This window comes from Triturus cristatus, chromosome 3_1, assembly GCF_964204655.1.
Source record: "Triturus cristatus chromosome 3_1, aTriCri1.1, whole genome shotgun sequence".
Taxonomy (NCBI): domain Eukaryota; kingdom Metazoa; phylum Chordata; class Amphibia; order Caudata; family Salamandridae; genus Triturus; species Triturus cristatus.
In genome coordinates, this window is record NC_140583.1 from 633,437,624 (window position 1) to 633,461,966 (window position 24,343).

Sequence of the window (24,343 nt, forward strand, 5' to 3'; positions counted from 1 at the left end):
ACACCGTTCCATACATTTTACAAGCAGCTCATTCACTTTTAATTCTCTTTTTCAGACCCATCACCTGTAACGAGCACCCGGCGTGTACGGTGCACTCCGGCGTCGGGTGCTTCATTAAAGGGATGGATGGAGAGGTGAATATGGAGCACCAATAGACTGGGTTTTGATGCCTTTAAAAATGTGATTCAATCAATCCCATTCAGCATCATCAAAACCAAACAAGCTACAAAAGATACACAAGCACCACATTCACCTACAACCAACACAGCGCCAAGGGAGACACAAATGATAATACATTCTCTGTAATAGCACTTACACATCTCGAACAACATACTACCTACCGTACACCCTGAGAACATGAAAGGTACCCCTGAGGTTTGTTTTATCGCTGTGTGTGTGTGTGTTGGTGGTTAGGGTGTGAGCAAGTATTTATATAGCATTGCTGCTGGCTTGGTCATGAGGGGGACAGAGGATTTCTTTAGCCAACTTTCCATGCGGCAACAAGCAGTGAGCACTGTGGGTACCTGCTTTTCTATACTAAAATGGCTGCGCAAAATAATTTGGATGCTTCCTTTTTCCACATAAAGAACCGTAGTCCAATCCCTTATCATGTCTCGATTGGACTACGGAAACATACTCTACTTAGGCTGCAATAAGGAACCTTTGAGGAGACTGCAAATGGTCCAAAATTCTGCAGCACGCCTTCTCTGCCACATTGCAAGGAGAGCCTCAGCTACTCCTTTTTTGCAGGATCTCCATTGGCTCTGCATAGACAATCGCATTAAATTCAAAGCTCTTTGTCATGTTTTCAAAATAAAGCAAGGTGTAGCTCCAGTGTATTTACGGGAACTCATCTGCCCTTACACACCGCAACGCGCTCTGCGCTCCTCCGCCCAGAGTAATCTGACGCTTCCCAGGTTCAAATTGACAAGAATGGGCGGACGCTCCTTCTCATACCTTGGACCAAAACTTTGGAATTCCCTTCCTAATCATGTGAAGCAGGAACCTTCTTATTTAAAATTTCACCGAGACATTAAGACCTGGCTCTTCACTCAGCAATTGGCCTAGTTACTTAGTCTGATTCAGACATACCTGCGCCGGGAAACCCTAATAGGGTAGCTGTGCGCCTAACAAATTCAATAATAATAATAAAGTGAGCTGGGTCTGATTTGTAAGCATGGACAAATTACATGAGAACAGAGTTTTTTTGTTGTTGCTGTTTTATAGAGCGCAAACTCGACCTGAAAGCGTAGGAGGGCTTTACATGAGCACCAGTTGCATTACAGAGGGACACATTCATTTTTGGAAGGCACTGGGAGATAAAGTGATTTGCCCCGAACCACAGGATATTGAGCCAACTCGGAGACTCAAATCTGGTTCCCCAGCTTCAAAGTCAGCAGCTCTTTATATAAGATTTACACTATTTCACTGTGGGTTTCAGGATAGTTGGGGAGCAAATGTGGAACTAAGGAAGCATTAGAAGCAGGGTCTTTGTTTCTCCTCTGAAGTTTAAGAGTGATGAGCTAATCTTGCATGGGAAGAGGTTATTCGGGAATAATGAGTCAAAGGAGCTAAAGCCTTGTTTTCTTTCACATTCCTTATTGGCATTGGGTACTTCCAGGATTGGTTGGCTGGTGTTGTGGGTGGGATGGGCACAGCCAGTGAAGCAGAATTATTCTGCTATGTATTCAAATGTTTGTGTGTCCATAGCTTTATAGATGATGCAAAAGAATTCATATGTAAGGTGTGCTGATATGTCGAGGATGCGAAGGCTTCCGAGCATGAAGGTAACATAGTCATATTTTTGTTCTTCAATGAGAAAACGGGGCGGCTGCATGGAAGGCACGTTTAGGTGGGATGAGCCTGGAGTCATGGAGGCCAGTGAGGAGGGCATTGCCCTTGCGGGATAGAATGAGGGTCTGCATATACTTGAAGATGGTGGATAACAGGAGAAATGGTTTTATCTTATTTATGAGGCTGGTCCCATAACCAGGCTGTCCAGGCTTTCATGGCAACATGATTTATGGAGGGAAAACAGTGGTCATTATAGAAGCCACGAGATTTTGCATTGGCGGACAGGGAAGTTACATTACATTTCGTTCAACAAACCCACACTTTGTGACTAGTTTGTGACCACTGATTGAACTGAATGCATTGTATACAATGCTGTAGACACTATGTCAGTTTCAGAGGACACTGTAAAGTAGAATTGCAGATCATCTACAGATTGGTAGGCTTTTAGTAGGGTGTGTTGCTCAATGTGATTCTGGACCTACTGTGCAGCTGCTTTGAATACGATTACCATAAAGAGGAAGAGATCGATGGGCCATTAGTTTATGAAGTTGTAAGGGGGCAGGCGGGACTTTAGCAGTGTTTAACTTCTATCAATGACCTTTGTTTCCATGTTCTACCTCAATAAAGATTTTATTGTGATGCTCTGGTTTTGCTTAGTGGATGGTATGTTTGTGGACAGAGCATGCAGTTGTGAGGGCAAGAAGCCTTCACGTGATCTAGATGAGTCCTAAATTTGTTTTGCTTCCTGATTGCGTTTGGATAAATTGAGGTGAATAGTCAAAAGAATTGCACTGAGTGCCTAAAGGTGGGTGTCAAAGTCCTCTGAGCCACGGAGGTAGAGTGTGAATAGGGGCTGTCAGAGGGACACCATTTGAAGCTTCAAAAGGATCTGAATATGATGTGTGGTTTAAGGTTGTACTTTGTCACCGAATCTGGGCGGTGTCAGGTAAAAGGCTATTGCAAAATGATAGGTTAAGTTAAGGGGTGGAAATCAACAAATAAAAATTGTTTTGTAGAGCGCACAGCTACTCCTAGGAGTGTCCCAGGGCTGAGGATTGCACAGCGCAAAATAAACATTAACACCATTACTGAGAAGAGAACAGCTGTGTTTTCAATTTCCTGCGAAACAGTGATTTGGGGCAAAGTATGTGAAGTTCAAAAGGAAGCCAATTCCAGGCCTTAGCTGCTAAAAGAGAGAAAGAGCGGCATTACCTTTCTCATTCGCCTGACCCGCAGCACTACCCCCTTGACTGAGCGCAGGTCTCTTGACACGATAGAGCTGAAAGATTTGGATAGATACTAGGGACTCAAAGAGGAGCAATCCCAATGAACCAGCACCAAGAATTGAAAAGGATTCTCTTCTTAATTGGCTGCTAACCTAAGATGAGAGAAAACCAAAGCACACCAGCAAAACTTCAAAACTGAGCAGCAGCATTCTGGACTACCTAAAGCCATCTAATCAGGCCTTTAGGCAGCCTGATGTAAAGGGCATTGGCATGGTCCAGTCTGGAGGTTATCATCGTATGAACCACTGTCTTCCAGGGGTGGAGTGGAAACCGGATGAGAAATTTCTTAGGGGTGTGGAGAAGGCCGTAACAGGAACCTACCACTCCAGAAACCTGAAGTTGGTTATCAAACTTGACTCCAAGATTTTTAGCAACTCAGGATGGCGGTGGAGGGGAAGGTAAAGATGTTGGCCAACCCAACTCCCACCAGATGACTCAATGAGACCTGAATAAGAGAATTTCAGTCTTATCAGAACTGCATTTTGGCTTACTCCTGTACATCCAATCAAAGACTATGTGCCAACAGGCTTCGAAAGACGTCTCAAAAGATATTAGGCTACTCTCAAAGGAAAGAAGCAGCTGTGTATCATCGGCATTGGAGATGATTTTACAACCGAATGATTTTACTGGGTGAAGTCAACAGAGACATCCATATGTTAGTAAAGTAGGACTAAAAGAAGAGCCAAACGGCACCCCCTGCTTGAGTGCTTTAATACCCGACAAAAAAAGGAACCAGCCAGATCAACTGTCCCATGGAATTTAAAAAAAGATTTAATCTAGCCCAATACTTGATTACAAACCCCCAGATTGGCAATAAATAATGGAGTGGGAGACAGTACTGAGTGTCACAGAAAGATCAAGAAAGATCAAAGCAATGTTCTTCCCCTGATCGAGGGTCAGCTTAATATGATTTGAAATTTCTAACAGGGTCATCTCTGTGCTATACTGGGGCAGAACCCAGATTGACTGGGATGCACATGTGAGGGAGGGAATATTGCACAATGAAGCCAAGGAAGTTGTCCAGGACGTGGGTAGACACTGTGATGTGAAGGGTAGAGTTCAGTCATTGTAAGCATCCCTCATTATCCAATACAGCAGCACAACAGAACACACTTAAGGATGCCAACACCACAATTACCTGACTCCCCAAAATGCTCAAGACCACACAGCTGGCAATGTGTCACTCTCCAATAGGGTTAGGCTGAGCCAGGGCTTGTGCTTCTAATGCCAATGCATAGTACCCAGCACAGCCAACAGATGCATATGCTACTATAAAATGCAATTAGCAGCCATTGTGTATGCATCTATTAAAAGGTGCGCCCACTACTCCTGCTTGCCATCTTGCTTCTTCACATCCATCACAGCACCAGAAGCCAACCCACTAGCAAAATGCCGCTCTCAACAGAACACTCTCCTTACCCCTCACCTTGCCATCAACCAGCACCACCCGAAAATGTGTGTGATTCTCACAACATCTGTATTTACCTGTGCCTCAAACTATAAATATGTACAATGTAAAGTAAATATGGGTAATTGGGCAATATTTAAATATACATGTGACGCAAATAATATTTGCACTACTCAGTATTGTCCAATTACATTTACTCACCCACTATGCTAATCAAAATCACTAACTCTAATCTGGTTTCAAATGGAAACTATACGCTCAACACTGTTCTATGGTCAGAACCTTGAGCTCTAGTTGATTATTTATTCATGGCCTTTACACCGCGCATTATCGCCATAGGTCCGTAGACACAAACCTGTTGGGCACTGAGACATCAGGTGAAAAAACATGGATCATTCGCTGCGACAGAACGGGTAATCGTGATCAGGATAGCAGGGAGTAAGGGTTAGTTCTTGAAGATATCTCTTTGAACAAAGTGAGCTTTAAAAGCAGCCTTGAAGATTGAGAGGGTGGTGATAGCTCTCAGGCAACCAGGAGGCGGTGGATTCCACTGTAGAAAAGGAACAGGTCTGAAAGATCAGAATCTTGAAGTTGGGCAGGCTGATTGGGTGGCAGTGAATATGCTCTTTGCTGGCAGACCGCAGGGTTCTTGTCATGATGCGTCTAAAAAGGGCCTCAATCAGGTTTCTTTCGGAGAACCGTATGTTGATTTGAATATTTGGGTAATTATTTAGCAGAGAGGCAACTGACCTTCTGAAGGTAATAAAAGTTTTTAGTTGATGTATTGCCTGGATAAGTTTTTGAAGTATTGTACATGCAATTGAACAGATAGGACACAATTTATTATGGGTTGAGAAGTAACATAACCATGTATAGGTTTTCAGAGCAATTGAGGAAAAATGTTAAATAAGAATTTGGGAAATAATGAACTTTATGAGTGCAAAAATGTTTGCCCTGGGGGTGGGTCACAGATTTAGGTAACTCCATTAGTTAAGTAGGTATATGAGCAAACAGGGAGAAAGTACAGAGAAGAACAAGAAGAGGTCAACGTAGCAATAATTACTGTTGGGATTAATCCTAGCTAGTAGCTGCGAGCACATAGAATAATACTGACTCTCAAACTTTAATATGAGAGAAGTGCTGGCACTATCCAAGTATAGTTATACGAGTTCATTTATGAAAAAATAACAAAAGAGCATGAAGAATAACGCAAATAAACATAATGCACTAAAAGAGTACTGTGTATGCTATTCATTTGCTGCATCATTTATTTTGATTTTTCCTTATGTGCAGTTTTTTTTCCAAGTGCCTAGAAAATGTTCATAATGGGTGCTTTCCTGACACAGATAGGTAGATGCTTGAACAGTGTATGGTTAGCAAAGTTGATTAGCTAATCAAGGGTAGAATATATGGTGGGAACAGACAAAAAGGAGGTTGTTGAAGTAATCCATTTTATTATTGACCTGTAGTTTGGATAAGGTCATGACATTGTGGAATGGGACTCAGTGAATCTTGAAATCTGTCAACTGAGGAAAAAACGAAATTAAATACACACCCTAAGAATCAGATAAAGGAACTACCTAAAAAGGGCATTACGTTGATATAATGAACCACTCCAATTGTCTTTTTTAACCCCTTCCATGCGGGGCAAATTCCGCCGCCGTACGAGGGGGGCGGGGCTGGGCGTGGCGCTCAGGTCCTCAGGACGGCTCCCGGCCGTCATAAATCACGGTGGGCGTGTGCTCATGACGGCCGGGAGCCGTCCGAACTCCGCCCACTAATTAATTCGCCCGCACAGGCGGGGAATTTGCAGCGCGTGGGCGGAGCAGCAACGGTCGGACGGCTCCCGGCCGTCATGAGCACACGACTACCGTGACTCATGACGGCCGGGAGCCGTCCTGAGCATGGAAGGGGTTAAGGACAGATACCCTCATACATGGGATGGTGGAGTGCTTCATCATAGGGAACCTCCTCACACTGTTGGCAGTTGCCTCCAGCGTGGGCTACAACCCTTGTGGTAAATAATTTAATTACCGGGACTTAATTTGATACAGAACATAATAAGAATAGCTCAATAAATAAGAGGCAGAATCCGTGGTATTAGAGGTTCAGAATGGGCTTTATTCTAATGGACGATTTCGAAATCGTGGCCTCCAAGTTCCATCACCACGGAGGTTCAGGAAGTGAAGTACATACATTATTGATAATTATTCACTTTTATACAATAGGCATTACAGTGGAGCAAATGCGAGAGGCGTAATAATTGATAAGGAAGATAACATTATTCATGCGTAATCAAAAATGGGCGTGATTGGGCGTAACAAAGGAACGTCATCAGGCATGATGTCATAATGGGGTGGTTCCATGAAAGAATTTCGTAATGTCAGCAGAAATACTTGGCAGAGATGCGCGCGCAGCAGCATGACGTGTGATTGACGTGCAGCTAGGGGGTGAAGGGGACTTGACATTTAGCTCTACATGTGGCGACAGATGTCTGGAGGGTCAAGTCAACCTAATCCCAAATCATATCTAACATCCTATGTTTAAAGAACTATGTTATCCAAAAGAGAGGCCTTCTTGGAGTAGAATCTTATTCTATACTGACTATACTGACTGTTAGTGCGTGTACAAGCGTCTAAGTGTCTACACTAGATGCGAGGGCAGGAATCTTCCATAGTAACAGGACTATGAATTACTTGTATAAAGACAGGGAAGCCGGGCCTTTGCTCAATAGCCGGCAGAATGTTTACTTAAGCTACTAGACAGGAATGCATTGGGCAGGGAGCGGAACAGATAATTTCCGAAGGTGAAATACAGTTCTTGGCAGGCAGCAAGCTGATGTCAGGCATCGTGAGCCGCGCAGAGGATGAGACAAAGTTCATGGTCACAGATGCAGGCTCGGACTGGAGCTTCAGAGACAGAAAGCAAGAAAAGCTTGATGACAGAATCAGGGCCTACTTGCCTGGACTGTAAAATGGCATAAGTGAACCATATAAAGGCGGTGGCCTTTCGTACTTAGGAATGGAATATCCGGCCCATTCATGGCGGATCAACAGAGGACATGTTAATGGTGGACGCACATGTATTTGCGCCTTCATAACGGGAACTGGAGGGAACATATATGTACTTGTAACATGCACATAGAACCGTTGGGGTCCAAGATAGGGGACATAACTGACCAGAAAAATCCATATTTCCACATTCCCTCCTTGTCCCCTACTTGCCCGTCAAGAGATATCAATCTTCATTAATCCATTGATCTGTTCATATAACATCATTTGTTCTTCTTTCTTCTTCCGGGATCTTGAATGAAAATCTTGATGTGGAATGCACGATGTGGCACACAGACCACAAATCGCTGGTCCACATTGCAGGCATAAGCAGCAACTGAATAGTATGAGAAGGCCAATACCTAGGAAGGATAGAACTCTCCATCCCCAGGCTGATAACACGCTCCAAAACCAACCAGACCAAGTCCAGGTGCCTGGATTCTGGTGTATCTGGCTCACAATCTTATGAAGGCGGGTTATAGCTTTATATACAGATGGCGAATTTTCTGGTATGAAAATGCAACAGCTTGATCCGATGACCCTACAAGCTCCGCCCCTATCGGCCAGGATGACGTCAAGGACAAGACGATTTTGAAGCACAACAATCCGCATAGCAGACTGCTCTTCTGTTAAATTGCCTAAGGCGGAAATAGTTTCGTTCACTACTGCTTCAAGGGTTCTAGTCAATCTACGTATCAGTTTACTATTAGTAACGGTACCTATATAGGGAAAGAGACCTTTATTGAAATCTGTGTATTTTTCCCATGCTGTTTCAGTGTAATCGACTATTGGGAGATCTCTCCTTTCTCTATTGTGTACTAAATGAGTATTTCTGTGATAATCAGGAGGAGCTAGAAAAACAGGTGGTAAAAGGAATCCAATGTAGCAGGTACCATCCCAATCTAGAGGCAAACGTACATATGCTGTCTGACCACATATAAAATAGGAATGGCGGGAAGCTCTGAATGTCGACTTGCCTTGATCACTGAATTCTATTACAGTGGTGCATCTACTATGGCCCATATGTATGGATCCATTCTTTCTTACACATAATTCACCTTTTACTTGAAATACTGGCATGGCGGGCAAACTTGGAGTGACTTCGGATTCGACATTCAAGATCAAGAGATTAAGCGTAAAATTACCTAATCCATATACTTCATTTTCGAGATCAGTTCCTGTTCTTTTGGGAAGTCCCTCCTTGTTGGGGTGGCAGACTTTAAGTAAAACTAAGTTCAGATTTCCCCATACCCAGTTGTCTTGATAAACTGCAGAATTTGAATCTAGGGAATTAATTAAACTAAACCATGCTCCACAGGAGCCGTTGTGTGTGAACGGGTACGGAAAAAGAGGTAGAATTCCTTTATAGTTCTGATAGGGAGGAAGTCGGCCACATATCCAACAATTTGTAGCATTGCTAACCTGATGGGAATGATGTAACATACTAATAAAAGTGTTATTGCGCAGCGCAAATCTGTATGACAATTCATGCGGAGGTAATTCACTAAAAGAATGTTCAGCAGTAACATTATAAACATGTCTAGAAATAGGATAATATATATGCAAAAATATACTTGCAATAATTATTAAAAGACTTAAGAAAAACAAAATTGATAACGTCACTGTGCAATGACTACGCAGTGATTTACAGTATGCATGTCGTTTCAACATTTTTCGGGTTTTTTCTCTATTCTGATCTAAGGGATACATGTCGGAGACAAATTCAACCGCTTCACCTTGGAGAGGACTTAAACAATCAAATTTCCCGACTGATTAGATCTGAGTTTTAGTTTATAATGTTCGTGACTACTTGAGTCAACCAAAGGAAGTTTTGAGTCAATGGGTGAGGACACACGAGGTGTAGTTTTTATATCCGATGGTAGTCCATAACATTTCTTGATATGACTTGAATGTACCCAGCCTTTTCTGCCTTCGATCTTCACGGCTGTCCTTGTGGTGAGCAAGACCAATTGAGGCGACCTCCACCTAGGATCCAGCTGAGTCTTTCGATCAAAGTTCCTCACTAAAACGAGATTCCCTGGAATTACGTCATGGGGTTTCACCTCAGTGTTGTCAGGAAAAGCTGCAGCTACCTGTGAACGACAAGATTGTAGTGCAGACATCAAGGAAGCCAAATAATCTGTCAGCATATTACAGTCAATATCAGTTATTTTACGTGGTATAGGCGTCCCCCACATATTTGGTGGTCTGCCAAAGATCACCTCATACGGGGATAGCCCTGTTCGAGAGTGTGCTACCATTCTCATGTAAAAGAGTGCAACTGGTAATGCTACTACCCAGTCGACACCTTTCTCCCTGCATATTTTGGACAATCTGATTTTCAAAGTTTGATTATGTCGTTCCACGAGACCTGCTGCCTCGGGGTGTCGGACACAATGAAACTTCCACTGATATCCTAACAAAAGTGAAACGTGTTTCATTAGTTCGGATGAGAACGGCTGGCCGTTATCTGAGTAGACAGCACGTGGTAAACCGTACCGTGGGAAGAATTCTCGAACTAACTGTTTGGCAGTAGTCGGGGCAGTGTAATCTGAAACCGGGTACGCTTCGGTCCAACGGGAAAGAGCACAAACAACTACGAGAACATATTTGAATCCTCGACATCGTTCCATCTGGATGTAATCCATCTGGAGGATTTCAAAAGGGTGATCAGGAGGCTGAAATCCACCCTGCTCTACGGGGATGCTTTTTCCTGGGTTGAACTGACAACAGATCATACAGGTACGAACTTTTTGTTTCGCTGCTGCTCGTAAATGTTTGTTGAACCAAATATGTTGAATGCTGTCTAGCATAGCTTTCTCTCCTAGATGCGCTGGACTATGGACAGTGTTAATAATGACTTGGACCATTGAATCAGGAAGGAACCATACAGATTTTTCCTTCGTCATCCATCCTTGATCCGTTTGGATCCCTCCTAATTCAGTCCATTTCCCTATTTCGTCTGGAGTAGCATGTGTCTGTATGTCAATTACATCAAGAGCGGGATCCTTAACCATCATGCAATGTGTTGGTGTCTGGACTATTGTCTTTATCATATCGGATGTTTGAGTTTGAGCAGTCTGTTTAGCTGTTCTGTCAGCTAGATCATTGCCTTGAGAAATGATATCAGTGATTTTCGTATGAGCTTTGCATTTCATAATCGATATTGCACTGGGTAAATGTATTGCATCTAATAAGGCATGAATGAGGGGTCCGTGCTGAATGTGGGCACCATGGGAAGTTAAATAACCTCTCTCTCGCCACAACACGCCGAAGTCATGTACAACTCCGAATGCATAACGTGAATCAGTGTATATGTTGACTCTTTTATTTGTGGCTTGAATACAGGCTTGTGTCAGAGCGACGAGCTCTGCTGCTTGAGCGGACAAGGTATTTATACACTTGGTTTCAATAATTTCAGTGTCTGTTGTGACTGCATAAGCGGCCACTAATTCTCCTGTACCTGTTCTCATACATGAACCATCTACATACAACGTCAAGTCTGGATCTGACAATGGGACATCTGTCAAGTCTTGTCTGGGTTTCGTCGTTATTGTAATAACATCAATACAATCATGAGCTAGTGGGTCTGTTCCATTTACAGGTAAAAGTGTGGCAGGATTCAATGTGTTACAACGTCTGATTTCTATATGTGGCTGAAACAATGTTAATTCGTAACCTGTAAGTCGCGCTATAGTCAAGTGTTGTGTTTGCGTTCGATTCACAAGAACCTCTACTGCGTGTGGTACTTGTACTGTCAATGGATGTCCTAACACTATGGCATCGCTTTGTCTGATTGCTAAAGCTGTCGCTGCCACTGATTTCAGGCACGCAGGCAGAGCCTGAGCTACGGGATCTAATGTACTAGAAAAATAAGCACACGGTTTGTGTGATCCTGCTTGTTCCTGTGTGAGTACTGACAAGGCAGTACCTTCTCGTTCTGTAACAAAGAGTGTAAAATGTTTCCTGTAACATGGTGTTGCTAAAACAGGTGCTTGGCATAGAGCTTTCTTTAAGCTTTCAAAAGCTAGTGTGTGTTCCTGAGTCCAAGGGAGGACAGTCGATGTGGCTGCCTCCTGTGTTGTTAATTGAATGAGTGGTTTTGCTAGAAATGCATACTGAGGGATCCACTGCCTACAATATGAAGTGAGGCCTATGAAAGCCCGCACCTCCTTTTGTGTCTTGGGTGTTGGCATATTTGCAATTAGCTGGATACGATCTGGTGTAAGCTGCCTTCCCTCCTTGGACAGCGAGTGACCAAGGTAAATAACTCGCTGGACACAGAATTGCAGCTTAGAAGGGGACACCTTGTGCCCCTTTTCGGCTAGAAATTGTAAAACCGTCAGTGATGCTTTTTCACATTCAGGTTCGCTTCGGGCGGTGATCAGCAGATCATCGACATATTGAAGCAGAGCAGTGTTGACTGGCATGTGTATACTGTCAAGTTCTCGTTTCAGTGCTTGGCTATAGATGCTGGGGCTTTCTGTAAATCCTTGAGGTGCGCGTGTGAATTTAAAGCTACGTCCATTTAAACTAAATCCGAACAAGTATTGGCTTTCCGGATCTATTGGGACGCTGAAAAAGGCGTTCTTGAGATCAATTACAGTAAAAAATGTTGCTTCGGAATCAATAGCTGTCAGTAATGAAGAGATGTCTGGAACTACGGGGTATTGTGGTACAATACATTTATTTAATTCGCGCAGATCAATAACCAATCGATATACTGGGGGAGCCTTCGGATCAGTTCGTTTAAGAATCGGAATTATCGGTGAATTACATACATTGGAGTCGGTCTCCACAACCACTCCCTGGCCAATAAGCTCGTCAATGATTTGCAGTAAAGCCATTACAGCATCTGGGGGTAACTTGTATTGTCGCATTCGTGGTAGTACCACTCCTGCCTTTAGTGTGACTCGATAGGGTGTAATGTTCATGCAACCAACATCTGTAGGGCCTTGTGCCCATAAATGTGTCGGTAAAGTCTGCAGTCGGGAATCCATATCTCGAGACACATAGTGACCTTTGAAATCACGTAAAAACAATCTTACTCCTTCCGGAGAACAACATATTATGGCTCCTAAAGCTTTCAGTGTTTTTATACCTAACAAGTTTTCTGGACATGATTTAGTAAGCAATAAATCTGTAGTTCTGGTCAAGGGTCCTATCGTAAGTGGAAGAGGCTGTGATACTTCATTAACAATAGGTTTTCCTGAAAAACCAAGGGAAATATTCTGTGAGCCTGAGAGGGGTGCCCCTGGAACTTCACTACGTTTTATAGTTGTTCGACTTGCCCCTGTATCTAGTAAAAATGTTCTATCTTGGCCTAATAATTCACTATGTACATAAGGTCCTTCTTGGTCTACAGGGACCTCGATAAGGGGTAAGTCAACTTCCCTCTCTAGGCTGGTTCATGCATATCGTTGATAATCAGGATAGTCATACTGTGCGGTCTGGTACAGCTGTCGTGTCGTGGTTTGTGTGGCAGCAGCAGGCAACGCTGGTGCGGCTGGCACAAACTGTATAGACTGTTGTGGAGCTGGCATGGCCTGTGCATGCTGCGGTGCTCCTTGTTCATTCTGATCCTGTCTAGGTGGCCGTGGTCTTTCTTTTGTAATACCTGTGGCGATATTACGCTTCAGGACTGGGCAATCGTGTATGTAATGTCCTGGCTGTTTACAATAGTTGCATGTCCCTTTTACAGGTCCCGCTGAATCACCGGAATGTGTCGTACCCTTTTTATGACCTTCAGCTGGAACTGTCTGAGAGACTAGCATTTTCATTTTCGTGTCTTTCATGCGTCTTTGTTCATGTTCTTGTTCCTCTCTAATTCTATTGTAATGGTACTGTAACATTTGTAACATTTGTGATGGGGTATTACCTTGCCAGGTACTCTCGAATTTTAATACTCTATTCTTCACTTGGGGCAAAGAATTTTCAACTAATTTTGTCACAAACAGATGTGGGTAGGACTCGCTACTTGCTTTTATACCACTATTTATACCAAAACATTTTTCGAATCGGGCATAGAAATCACTAGTGTCTTCATCTTGCTTTTGTTTACAGGCTGAGATTGCACCCCAGTCTTCTTTTTTCGTGGTTAATAAACGTGGCAGTACCTGTACTAGTAAACCTGGCAGTGCTTTAGTTTTGTCCCCAAGCCCCGAACCTGGACCTCGGGCCTTTTCTTCATTTTCTAATGCTGTCCAATCTATCTTTTGGTCACCTACCTCCCACTCTTTTTCCTTGAGTTTTTCATAAATGCCAGCAGGCATTAATACCTTTAATATTGTCATAATGTCGGGATAGGTATACTCTCCCATGAGTAACATGTCTTTAATTTCTCGGTGGAAACCCGCTGGGTCTTTGTCATGACTGGGTACCACTTTCTTCATTTCTAACAATTCTATTTTTGATATGGGCGTATATACATATACACGTTTAAACTGATTGTCCTCGCCCTTTATTGGGTGTACTTCTCGTAAGGGATTCTGTCTGTCCATGTAATACATCGGTCTTTCCTTGATGGGCAGTGAAACATGTTCTGGACATACAAAAAGAATGTACTGCCTTCTGGATTCTAGTATTTCCTTAATTAACTTAGTACCTGAACCTTTCCATCTATTCGTGAGTAATTCAGTCAATATATCAGGTAAGGGACCAGGATCTGAATGTTGGCTTTTATATTGTATAAGAAGTTGTTGAATCATATAAATCCCAGCTAAACGCTGTTCATCTGGGGTGAGATTCAAAAATGTGTGCGCTACTGTATCATCCTCATACTTTCCGGGACTGTCAATCCAATGAACGGCTGACCTGGCTAATTCTTGTTCATCCATAGAATCAAGAAAATGATAACCCCTTCGTTCTCGCAGTAATTTGTCAGCGGCTTGGAACGAATGCTCGGGGGACCTCATATTTATTATAGGTGCTTGGAAATTCCTGTTATTATCTGGACATATCGGACGTATCGGGTCAGTAAAGTATCTAGTACTATTACAAGATCTTCCTCTACCTACATAGGCTAAGGTTTCTGACTGTCCTGTGGACAGTCCTGATCCTTCCTCCTCCTCGTTTTGTTCAAACTGGTCTACCGCTAATCTTTCTTCGTGTAGGCGTTCTATTTCTTTACGGATCTTTCTGCTCATGGCTATTATACATTTTTGCTTATCATGTCTCCCTTCTGATATATTCTGGCTCCATCTGGTAAGAGTTTCCATTGTTTCCGGGTCTACCCCCGGTCGGTCTTGATTTCTGATCACACAATTTATGAGGAAACGTAACAGTTCCCCCTGTATCTCCACTTTCTGGTATTCCATAGCTCTGTTAATACTTTCAGAATCTCGCCCTGTTTGGACAAAATGATATATATTATCTAGATGCATAGTCATTCCTGGTAACTTCCCTAAATACACCGCGGCTCGTCTGATACGTAATGATGCCAGGATCATTTCGTCCTCTTTGCCGGGCACAGGGTCATATCTACAATCTATAAGAAGTTCCTTAAGCGTGCGGGAATTTATGAGTTTGGGGGTACGTGGGTGTGCTGACTCTTGAAAGGTAAGTTTATTTATTCTGGGTGGCGTAGAAAAAATATTGGTAGCGCCTCCGGTAGCCCCGTCTGGAGTATCGGGCGTGAAAGGATTCGTAGAACGCGATACAGCAACTATAGGTGTGGACACAGCTATAGAAGTAGCTGTAGGAACAGATGTGCTTGCCGGAACTTGTGTCAGGATTTGATGCTGTAAGGATACAGATACAGGATCTTGGCGTTGAACCTCCCCGGCCGACGGTCTGTGTGGGGCGGGGTTAGCATACTCGGGAGCTGCGTCATCTAAATATGAGGAAAGAAAAACATCTTCTGCGGTTCTAGGATGCCCCTTAGGATGTACCTTTATTGGAAATAATGGGGGTGGCAAGTCTTTTGGTATCCCCGCAGTAGCCTTAGGTAATCCCTCGGCCAGAAGGGGATACATACCCTTCATAAGGGCATGTCTTTGTCTGTCTATTTGTTCTGATTTCACTCGTGTACCTTCTTCAATTAATAGATTTTCTTGAACTTTATTTGAATTCTCTTTACTCTTCTCTTCCTGTCTACGTGCTTTTTCTGTACGTCTATACGATTCTTTACGCCATAATTCAATGGCGTCTTTCTGTGACTGTCTGGCTTTCCTTTTCCATAATTCTTCCTCTACTTTCACGATGCACTCTGCATCCCAGGTCCCCGCTGCGGGCCACCTCTGGCTTTCTGGTAATTCCTTAGTGTAGTCTGCCCATAGATCAAGAAATAATATAGCGTCTAGGCCGTGTTTATGATACATGAAGTACCCTGGAGTGTCCCTAGGAGGAATAGGAACAGCTTCTTCGAGTACCCCTTTTCTAGTTGTGATCTGTCTTAGTTTCGAAAAGAGCGGCATATTGAGAACTGGTCTGATACTTGATCTTGAACAAACTTAATACAATAAAACACAATAATGAACAATCATTCATACCACAATATGCAGGACATATCAATACATTTAACATTTAACATTTAAATGAGCAACGATGATGATGACGATGATCTAAGAAAACTTAATCACTAAACATAATTACTCGGCATTTAACTGAATTATTCTGAATTTATATACTTGATATACTAGATATACTGCTAAACAGTACAGATACACTGCTGGAACAGTGCAGACCGGATTTGTGTACCCAAACCCGTCTGGACCGGCACAACTTATGTGCATGCCATAACGCCTCCCCAGTAATGGTACTCACCGGGTAGCTCGGAACGGAAGGCCTCGGAACGGAACTGAACTGAACTGGACCGGACTGGACTCGACAAGACTTGACTCGACAACTTCGGACACTTCAGGACATCGGAAACCTGGTGGGCCTCTGTATACCTCGGATCTTGCTCTCTCAGCTAGGCTCTGGTCGGGATACTTCGCACTTCTCACCGCCTCGTCTGGGTGTTGATCGCAGCCTCAGTCGCCCCCGCTTGACCGGAGGGAGATACAGGAAATCCTGCTGGTACGCGTTGTTGTCCGTCCAGCTGTGGCAGGAGACCGGGCCTGCAACGCACCGCCGGCGCGTGAGATGAGAAAGTGTCCCTGTTCGGGCGCCATTTATGTGGTAAATAATTTAATTACCGGGACTTAATTTGATACAGAACATAATAAGAATAGCTCAATAAATAAGAGGCAGAATCCGTGGTATTAGAGGTTCAGAATGGGCTTTATTCTAATGGACGATTTCGAAATCGTGGCCTCCAAGTTCCATCACCACGGAGGTTCAGGAAGTGAAGTACATACATTATTGATAATTATTCACTTTTATACAATAGGCATTACAGTGGAGCAAATGCGAGAGGCGTAATAATTGATAAGGAAGATAACATTATTCATGCGTAATCAAAAATGGGCGTGATTGGGCGTAACAAAGGAACGTCATCAGGCATGATGTCATAATGGGGTGGTTCCATGAAAGAATTTCGTAATGTCAGCAGAAATACTTGGCAGAGATGCGCGCGCAGCAGCATGACGTGTGATTGACGTGCAGCTAGGGGGTGAAGGGGACTTGACATTTAGCTCTACATGTGGCGACAGATGTCTGGAGGGTCAAGTCAACCTAATCCCAAATCATATCTAACATCCTATGTTTAAAGAACTATGTTATCCAAAAGAGAGGCCTTCTTGGAGTAGAATCTTATTCTATACTGACTATACTGACTGTTAGTGCGTGTACAAGCGTCTAAGTGTCTACACTAGATGCGAGGGCAGGAATCTTCCATAGTAACAGGACTATGAATTACTTGTATAAAGACAGGGAAGCCGGGCCTTTGCTCAATAGCCGGCAGAATGTTTACTTAAGCTACTAGACAGGAATGCATTGGGCAGGGAGCGGAACAGATAATTTCCGAAGGTGAAATACAGTTCTTGGCAGGCAGCAAGCTGATGTCAGGCATCGTGAGCCGCGCAGAGGATGAGACAAAGTTCATGGTCACAGATGCAGGCTCGGACTGGAGCTTCAGAGACAGAAAGCAAGAAAAGCTTGATGACAGAATCAGGGCCTACTTGCCTGGACTGTAAAATGGCATAAGTGAACCATATAAAGGCGGTGGCCTTTCGTACTTAGGAATGGAATATCCGGCCCATTCATGGCGGATCAACAGAGGACATGTTAATGGTGGACGCACATGTATTTGCGCCTTCATAACGGGAACTGGAGGGAACATATATGTACTTGTAACATGCACATAGAACCGTTGGGGTCCAAGATAGGGGACATAACTGACCAGAAAAATCCATATTTCCACACCCTGGAGACCAGGGAGCTCTTTTGGATGTTACTTTGGATAATCTACCTACAGTGAATGAGTGTGATGAGGGTAGCCAGCTACAGGCTGTGGTTGGTGGTAGAGAATATATTTGTGCTGGCTAAACTACAGATAAACACTCAAGCTATTAAAAATATCTCGTCAGATACACAAAAATAATTTCATTCGCTTCCTGGTATAACTAAAACATAAAAGGGAATATTTCAACCATTTGTGTTGGTCTCTACATGTTTCAGCCCATGACATGCATCCTGTCAATGTGCTTTGGGCTTTCTTCACAACCTAGGTATTTTTTTCCCTGGTATCTGTTTCCTCACTTCGGAATTCTAATAAAAACTATTTTGGATACTCAGGCAGCAGCAATAACCGCAGCAAAAAACACAACCCAACTGAGCACTCACTTTTTACTAAGGGGACATCTAGAAGATGACGGGTGGTGGAAAGTGATAGTGAAACCACGCCTCAATAAAAAACTCCAGGCCAAATTTATTATGTCGCAAATTACAATGCTGGATGTTTAGATAATGAACCAATAACATTGGATTAAATTAGGATATTCCTTGGATGTTCCTCAATGAAATGGCCAAATTCTCTTGATCAAATGGAGAGTTGGTGCAGTAACGGTTGACACGTACTTAATATAAGAAACGTTGTTCAATTGGGAAGTGACCATGGATCACACCCCCTCTCTTTTGAACCTCACAGGGTTATGTGCACAAGTAGAGTAGTACAATCATTGTCAGGGTCTATAGAATGTTACAACCCCCTCATTTATCCATGTTTTTTGTTTTCAATTTGTACAAATGAGCCAGTAAAGGGGTATCTATTTGTCTTTCCTTATGTTAAGGATTTGTTTTTAACTCTTTGTACATTTTTTATATAGGAGAACTTGGCCTGAAGGTATTGGAGTGCTTTACATGAGCACCATTTATGTGACACAAGGTTACCATTTACTTCTTATAGTAATGGGAACATTAAACGATTTGTTCAAAATTACAGAATGCTGAGCAACGCCGAGAATCAAACCTTGTTCCCCGGTTCCAAATGTCGACAGCTCTGGCCGTAACACCACATCCAGGCTACAGGAAGGTAGGCAGGCATAAGTCACATGAAAGATCGGCTCGCTATGGGCTCCAGGTTCCAACAGGACCTCGAGCTGAGCCAGAGCCAGGCTTCAGGCTTGAGCCTTGCTCGAGGTCTCAGTGGCTCGTCCACCTCTACCAGTAAGGAGGGGCAGATGCCAAGGACACGGCCCACAATGATGGAGGGTACGCACAACAGTGGTAACAGGTCGACATGACAGATTTTCCAGTTGTTGGGCACAGTAATTCTGTTATTCATAAGGGAACAAAACTGAAGGCTTCACTGCGTTAGCCAGGCCGACTCACTGTGGTTCACTTTTTTTTTCTTTTTACGGATTTCTTTGCTCACAACTAGGAAGCGTTTGATCGCGCTGAGAACTGAGAGCTCTAAGTTCTGCCAATAAGGTTCCAAACATTTCTTTTATAAATTGTATGCGCCGCTCACTATGAGGGAGCATGTATTCCCAAAAAGAGTTAGGAGCTCCTGTACCCACCACTGAGGTACCCCATTTGTAGGAGCACATGCTACAACAAGCGCCTGATCAGTAAAGCACCTTCCTACTGCAATTATAGAGTATACAGAGACATGTGTCTCTCCCTGACATACACACTTTCTATGGAAGTGAACAACCTACATAACAAAAGCGACTAAGACCCACAGCACTTATTAATCACATCCGCTCCATGATGGGCATATTGGGATAACAAAGCAATACCAACGATGATAATTATCAAATTTCTCTGAGAACATTAGGATTGTAGTCATTATTACAAAGTGGAACTATAATCAGATGGGGATCCATCTTGACAAATGCTTGAAATTAACGGATATCTATTGTTTCTGTCACCGTTGGATCCATTTCGGGTCCACGAGAACAGGTTTGTAATAGGACCCAAAGGGAGAGATGTATACAGCATGTAGTATGATTACAGGACTACACTGGCTCATGCAAGGGTTGTTACATACACTGAGCGAATTCATACTGCGTGTTTGAGCAAAGACGCATTTTCACGATTGTTCAACTTTGATGATACCGTATATAGTAATACCATAAACAAATGTTTCTTGTCTCCACAGATCTGAAAATAATAATGGCAGCCGAGATGCTCATCGAGGATCACAGGTTCAAGCATCAGGCCTGAGTATTCAATTCATTTTTACTTGTATTCCGAAGAGAGGAAATGCATACAGAGAACAAAATATCTAGGCCCTGAAGAAAGCCCAAAGCACCTTGAGACCAATACTACGTTTTTAAATATCCCCCCTTATGTTGAATTATACCACACAGGGATGCAAATAAATATTTTTTGTCCGACAGATATTCTCAACAGCTTGAGTGTGCCTCTGTATTTTAGGTAGCACAAATAGCTTCTCTACCACTGGCAGGCTACCCTCCTCACACCTATTCACCGTAGGGATGCTACCCTGAGAAACATCCGGAAGCGATCCCATCGTCTACTGATTTGTAGCCCGTACTGGAGGCAACAGCGAACAATGTGAGGAAGCACCCTATGATGAAGCATGCCACCATACAGTGGGTGAGGGTATTTACCCTAAAAGAGAGGATTTCTCTTTAGCGGAGCGGTTCACTACATCAACATTACACTCATTTTAGTTAGCTCCTTTGTCCCTTTGGTTATTTAGGGTGTGTATTGATACCAGTAGGGATCTACTCATTTGGCTAATATGACGTCCCCCGATTTCCCCTTTGTGTAAAGAGAAGAATTGAATTCTTCAAGGTACATTTTAGAAATGAAGGGTAATGCTGAAGTTGAAGGCAGAAGGAGGTGTGAGCATGCATGCCAGGAGGGTGGCAAACAGGTATCTGGATCTAGAAGTGGGAAGAGAAGGATGGAAACAAAAGGGGTTGGGAGTAATCAGCATAGAAGTGGTACAAGAGCACAATATTTTAAATGATGTAACCTAAAGCAGTCATGAATTTCTAATTGCACAAACCAATGTGAACAATCTGTGGTCGATTAGGATTCCATTCGAAGAGAACTCCTTTGCACTGTCCTCTTTCTAGTGCAGTACAAAATGGTTTTAAGGAAACAGGTCATATGCTGGCTGACAAAGACCGGTGACCTGGATGGTTGCTGCCCACTCTGCCTGGGAATCTGGAATTTCAACAGTGAAATTGTGACATTCATTTTTGTAAAATAGTAAATACTACCTTTATCTCAACCTGAGATAACCAGACCCGAACATGAATTGAACCCAACTACACAAAAGGAGAACTCTGATGAGAAGACATTTTTTTAGAAAATGCATCTTTGTGAAATATAAAAGAAGCTACCTCGTATTACAGCAATCAACATACATTTGGGAATAAAATCAGATAAAAAAAATATTCCAAGAGCTAACATGTCAAGCATTACCAGTGTTCTTCTTTCATATTCTGGTATAACTGAGCAAGGGAAAGAATGTCTGCAAGTCTGTGCCTCAACACTCGGACCCCTGATTGACTGAAAGGTATTTTGAGAAATCAAGGTCAGTGTAAGCAGAAAGGCAGTGTTATAAGGGAGGACATACAGAACAAAAAAAGGTAACTCACAGCTGCAGCACCTCGACGCCTGCTGATCAGAGGAAGTGTGATCCCAAGGTTCTGGTTGAGGGTGGTCCGGTTAAAGGCATTCTCCGGATCTAGTATGATCCTGGCACTCTGGGCCATCTTGTGCTATAAGAAAGGAACAGTACCATAAATGTGATTCAGTTATTATGTTAGCTGTACAACACCAATCATTCATGGTCCATATCCTACAAGATTGAGAATGTATCAAATCCTGCCAGAATTTCTTCTATCACTTAGGGCTTTGTGGATTCACACTTCTCAGCAGAACCATTTGCAAAGAGCCGATTTCCCAGAATACTGGTTAAAATCAATTTTCTACACCAGGGGTCACCCTACAGACATCTTTGAGTTGAGAATTCAACTACAGGACAAGCTAGGGCAATATAGAGTGAAAGCAGTCATGCTGGACTGATGACTCACAAACAAAGGTCCAACACAATGGAGGCTCACTGCACCCAATTTAACAAGGCTCCGAGCAGGGCCACGGAGCTGTCTGGCCTTCATATTCTCCCCCTCTCTATCCTGCCCTGAGAGTAATGCACACTTGCACCTGCCAACTTAGGCCCACACCCTCATTTGGGTATGCACTAAGTATTTCCCGTCAAGTATTCTGACAGAACCAAGGCATTTTGGAGCTTCAGTGGTTGAGGAGAGAATATTTCCACTCCCTTTCTTTTTGCACAACTCAGTGAGAGCAATAGTTGGTAATTGGTAAAGATGTTGTAACCCAACTTGATTATTCTAGGTTTTTTCTTGCAGGTTTCCTATCATCCCCTTGTGGCTCACCCTGAGGTATCACAGGGGTGTGACCTCTAAGTGCTCCCAAGCAAAGCTGTAGGGTGTCTTTAGATGAGATTCCAATAATGTTCTATGATTTGTCTGAAGGATTTACCTTTCTCGATTACCTATGTGGCGAATTACTGATTGTTTGGCAGTATAGTCTTTAATTGGGGGTATAGTCTTTTTCTGTTCCTTGGTGGTGAGATCTTTACAATTGCAAAATCCACATAGATGCTCAAGAGGTCTTATCCACCAGCTAGGCATTTAGATAGGTATACGGATTTTAGGTCTCACCTACGCAGCGCACATAAGCTGCATAGGAGGAGACCTCTTGCAATCGATTCCGGTTTTGCCCTAAAAACGTGCATGCGTTGCATTGCTTTATATGGCAACACGTTCATGTTTGGCGATTCCCTTGCGGGAGCGAGCGGCACCATCTGGTAGCAATTATTGCACTCACTCCCGCAAGGGAAAGGCTGCGCGTCCCTGCTCTCGACCGCACTCCCCCCACTTGTGTTTTTTTTTGCTTTCAGGCGCGCGCGTGCTTGTTTTTGTGTTGCCTGGGCTATCCCCATGTGAACAGCCAGGCATCTACTGAAAATAGAGGGAACATTTGACACAGATCGGTGTCAAAGTGCACAGCGTTAGCCCGAGATGGCACAGCTCTAACAAGGAAAGAAGCTCATTACAACTCGTACATATTTTTTAACAACATCCATTTACAAACCGCCCATGACTCGGGCCCTACCGACTCCAGAAAAATAAGCAGCTTTTCCAGCCACCTACTCCATAGAACTGTAAAACGCTAACAGGAATGTCTACCATTCGCCAGCACTCCCGTTTTACACTGCATGTTATAATTATTTTATCCACTCAATTTGCTAGGCGTTTATTGCGAACGCGACGTTGTCCTTGTACAGTTAGGAAAACACCAATTTTATGTTGTGTTTTTAGGATGGAACTTTTTCATTAAAATATATATATAAAGAATGTGCGCTCAAATATCACCTAAATTAGCTTGATACACGTAACTCCCAAAAGCATTTCAATCACAAAATATGCGTAATAGAAAAATATGATCTGATCTTACTATTAAAGAATTTCATGGCAACCTCTAAACATTTACATTGTTAATAATTCTATTAATGCTAATGGACTTTTTGTTGTGCTTTACGAAATGTAGCCGTGTGTACTGTTTCAAACGGGATACGTTTTAAAAAGATATTCGAGAGCAGATCGCAGTTGTGCATCTCTCCCTATATACAATTCCGGCGAGAAAGAAGGAAGTTGGTTTTGTTTTATTCAATGCGTATTTGTGTACAGGAGTACAATTAGAAATGTGGTCTTACAATAACTGCATCGCTTAGCGGAGGTCTGGGGGATTTTTCTGAAGTCAGCAAGGTGGGCTGGCCGGGGCCTCTGCGCTTCTTTTGAATGCAAATATCTTGGGGAAGGCAAAGGCGAGGCTTGACGTCAGAACGGGCCTGGGTGGACCACTAGCACACGCAGCAGCACTTGGTAACACTTCCAGAGGCTCCTGCAAGTTCTAGGCAGCCCAGGGAGGGCACTATTTCTCTGCCACGGGCTGAAGCAGCAGATAAAGTGATCGAAGGGCACGCACCGGCCACCACCCATGATGTCCCAGGAGCAGCAGGACCTCGGAGGAAGTCCTTAACACACCCATCATGTACGTGAGCTACTTTGGGGGCAAGGAGAGCGACATGTTCCCAGGCTCTGTCAGCTCCACCCACAACAGAACTTTGCGCCCACCCAACCCTACCCCGAATATGCAGGATACCACCACCCACAGGTGGAGGAGCACAGCCATTCTTCAGCAGGCTGGGGCCCAAACTACGGACTCCCAAGGGAGGACTGGAGCGCATACGGGACAGGAATGCCTAGCCTGGTGTCTGCGCCGATGCCCGGGAACATTCCCTACGGCTCGCACGAACAGCTCCATATACCCTGCTGGCACTGATCTCCTGCCCTTAGTGGACATGGGGAATGCGGTGCCCATCTCGGCCAGCGCCCCTAGGCCGCACCCCT

At 43.5% G+C, this 24,343-nt stretch overlaps 1 protein-coding gene across 1 annotated transcript in view; it reads right to left on the reverse strand.

Annotated features, from left to right (window-relative positions):
• Positions 1–24,343, reverse strand: part of IQCH (IQ motif containing H) — an 846,786-nt gene that overhangs the window by 621,583 nt on the left and 200,860 nt on the right. The window contains exon 5 of the mRNA XM_085644600.1: positions 21,500–21,622. Coding sequence (XP_085500726.1) covers positions 21,500–21,622 — 123 coding nt within the window. The remainder of the gene's footprint in view (positions 1–21,499; positions 21,623–24,343) is intronic.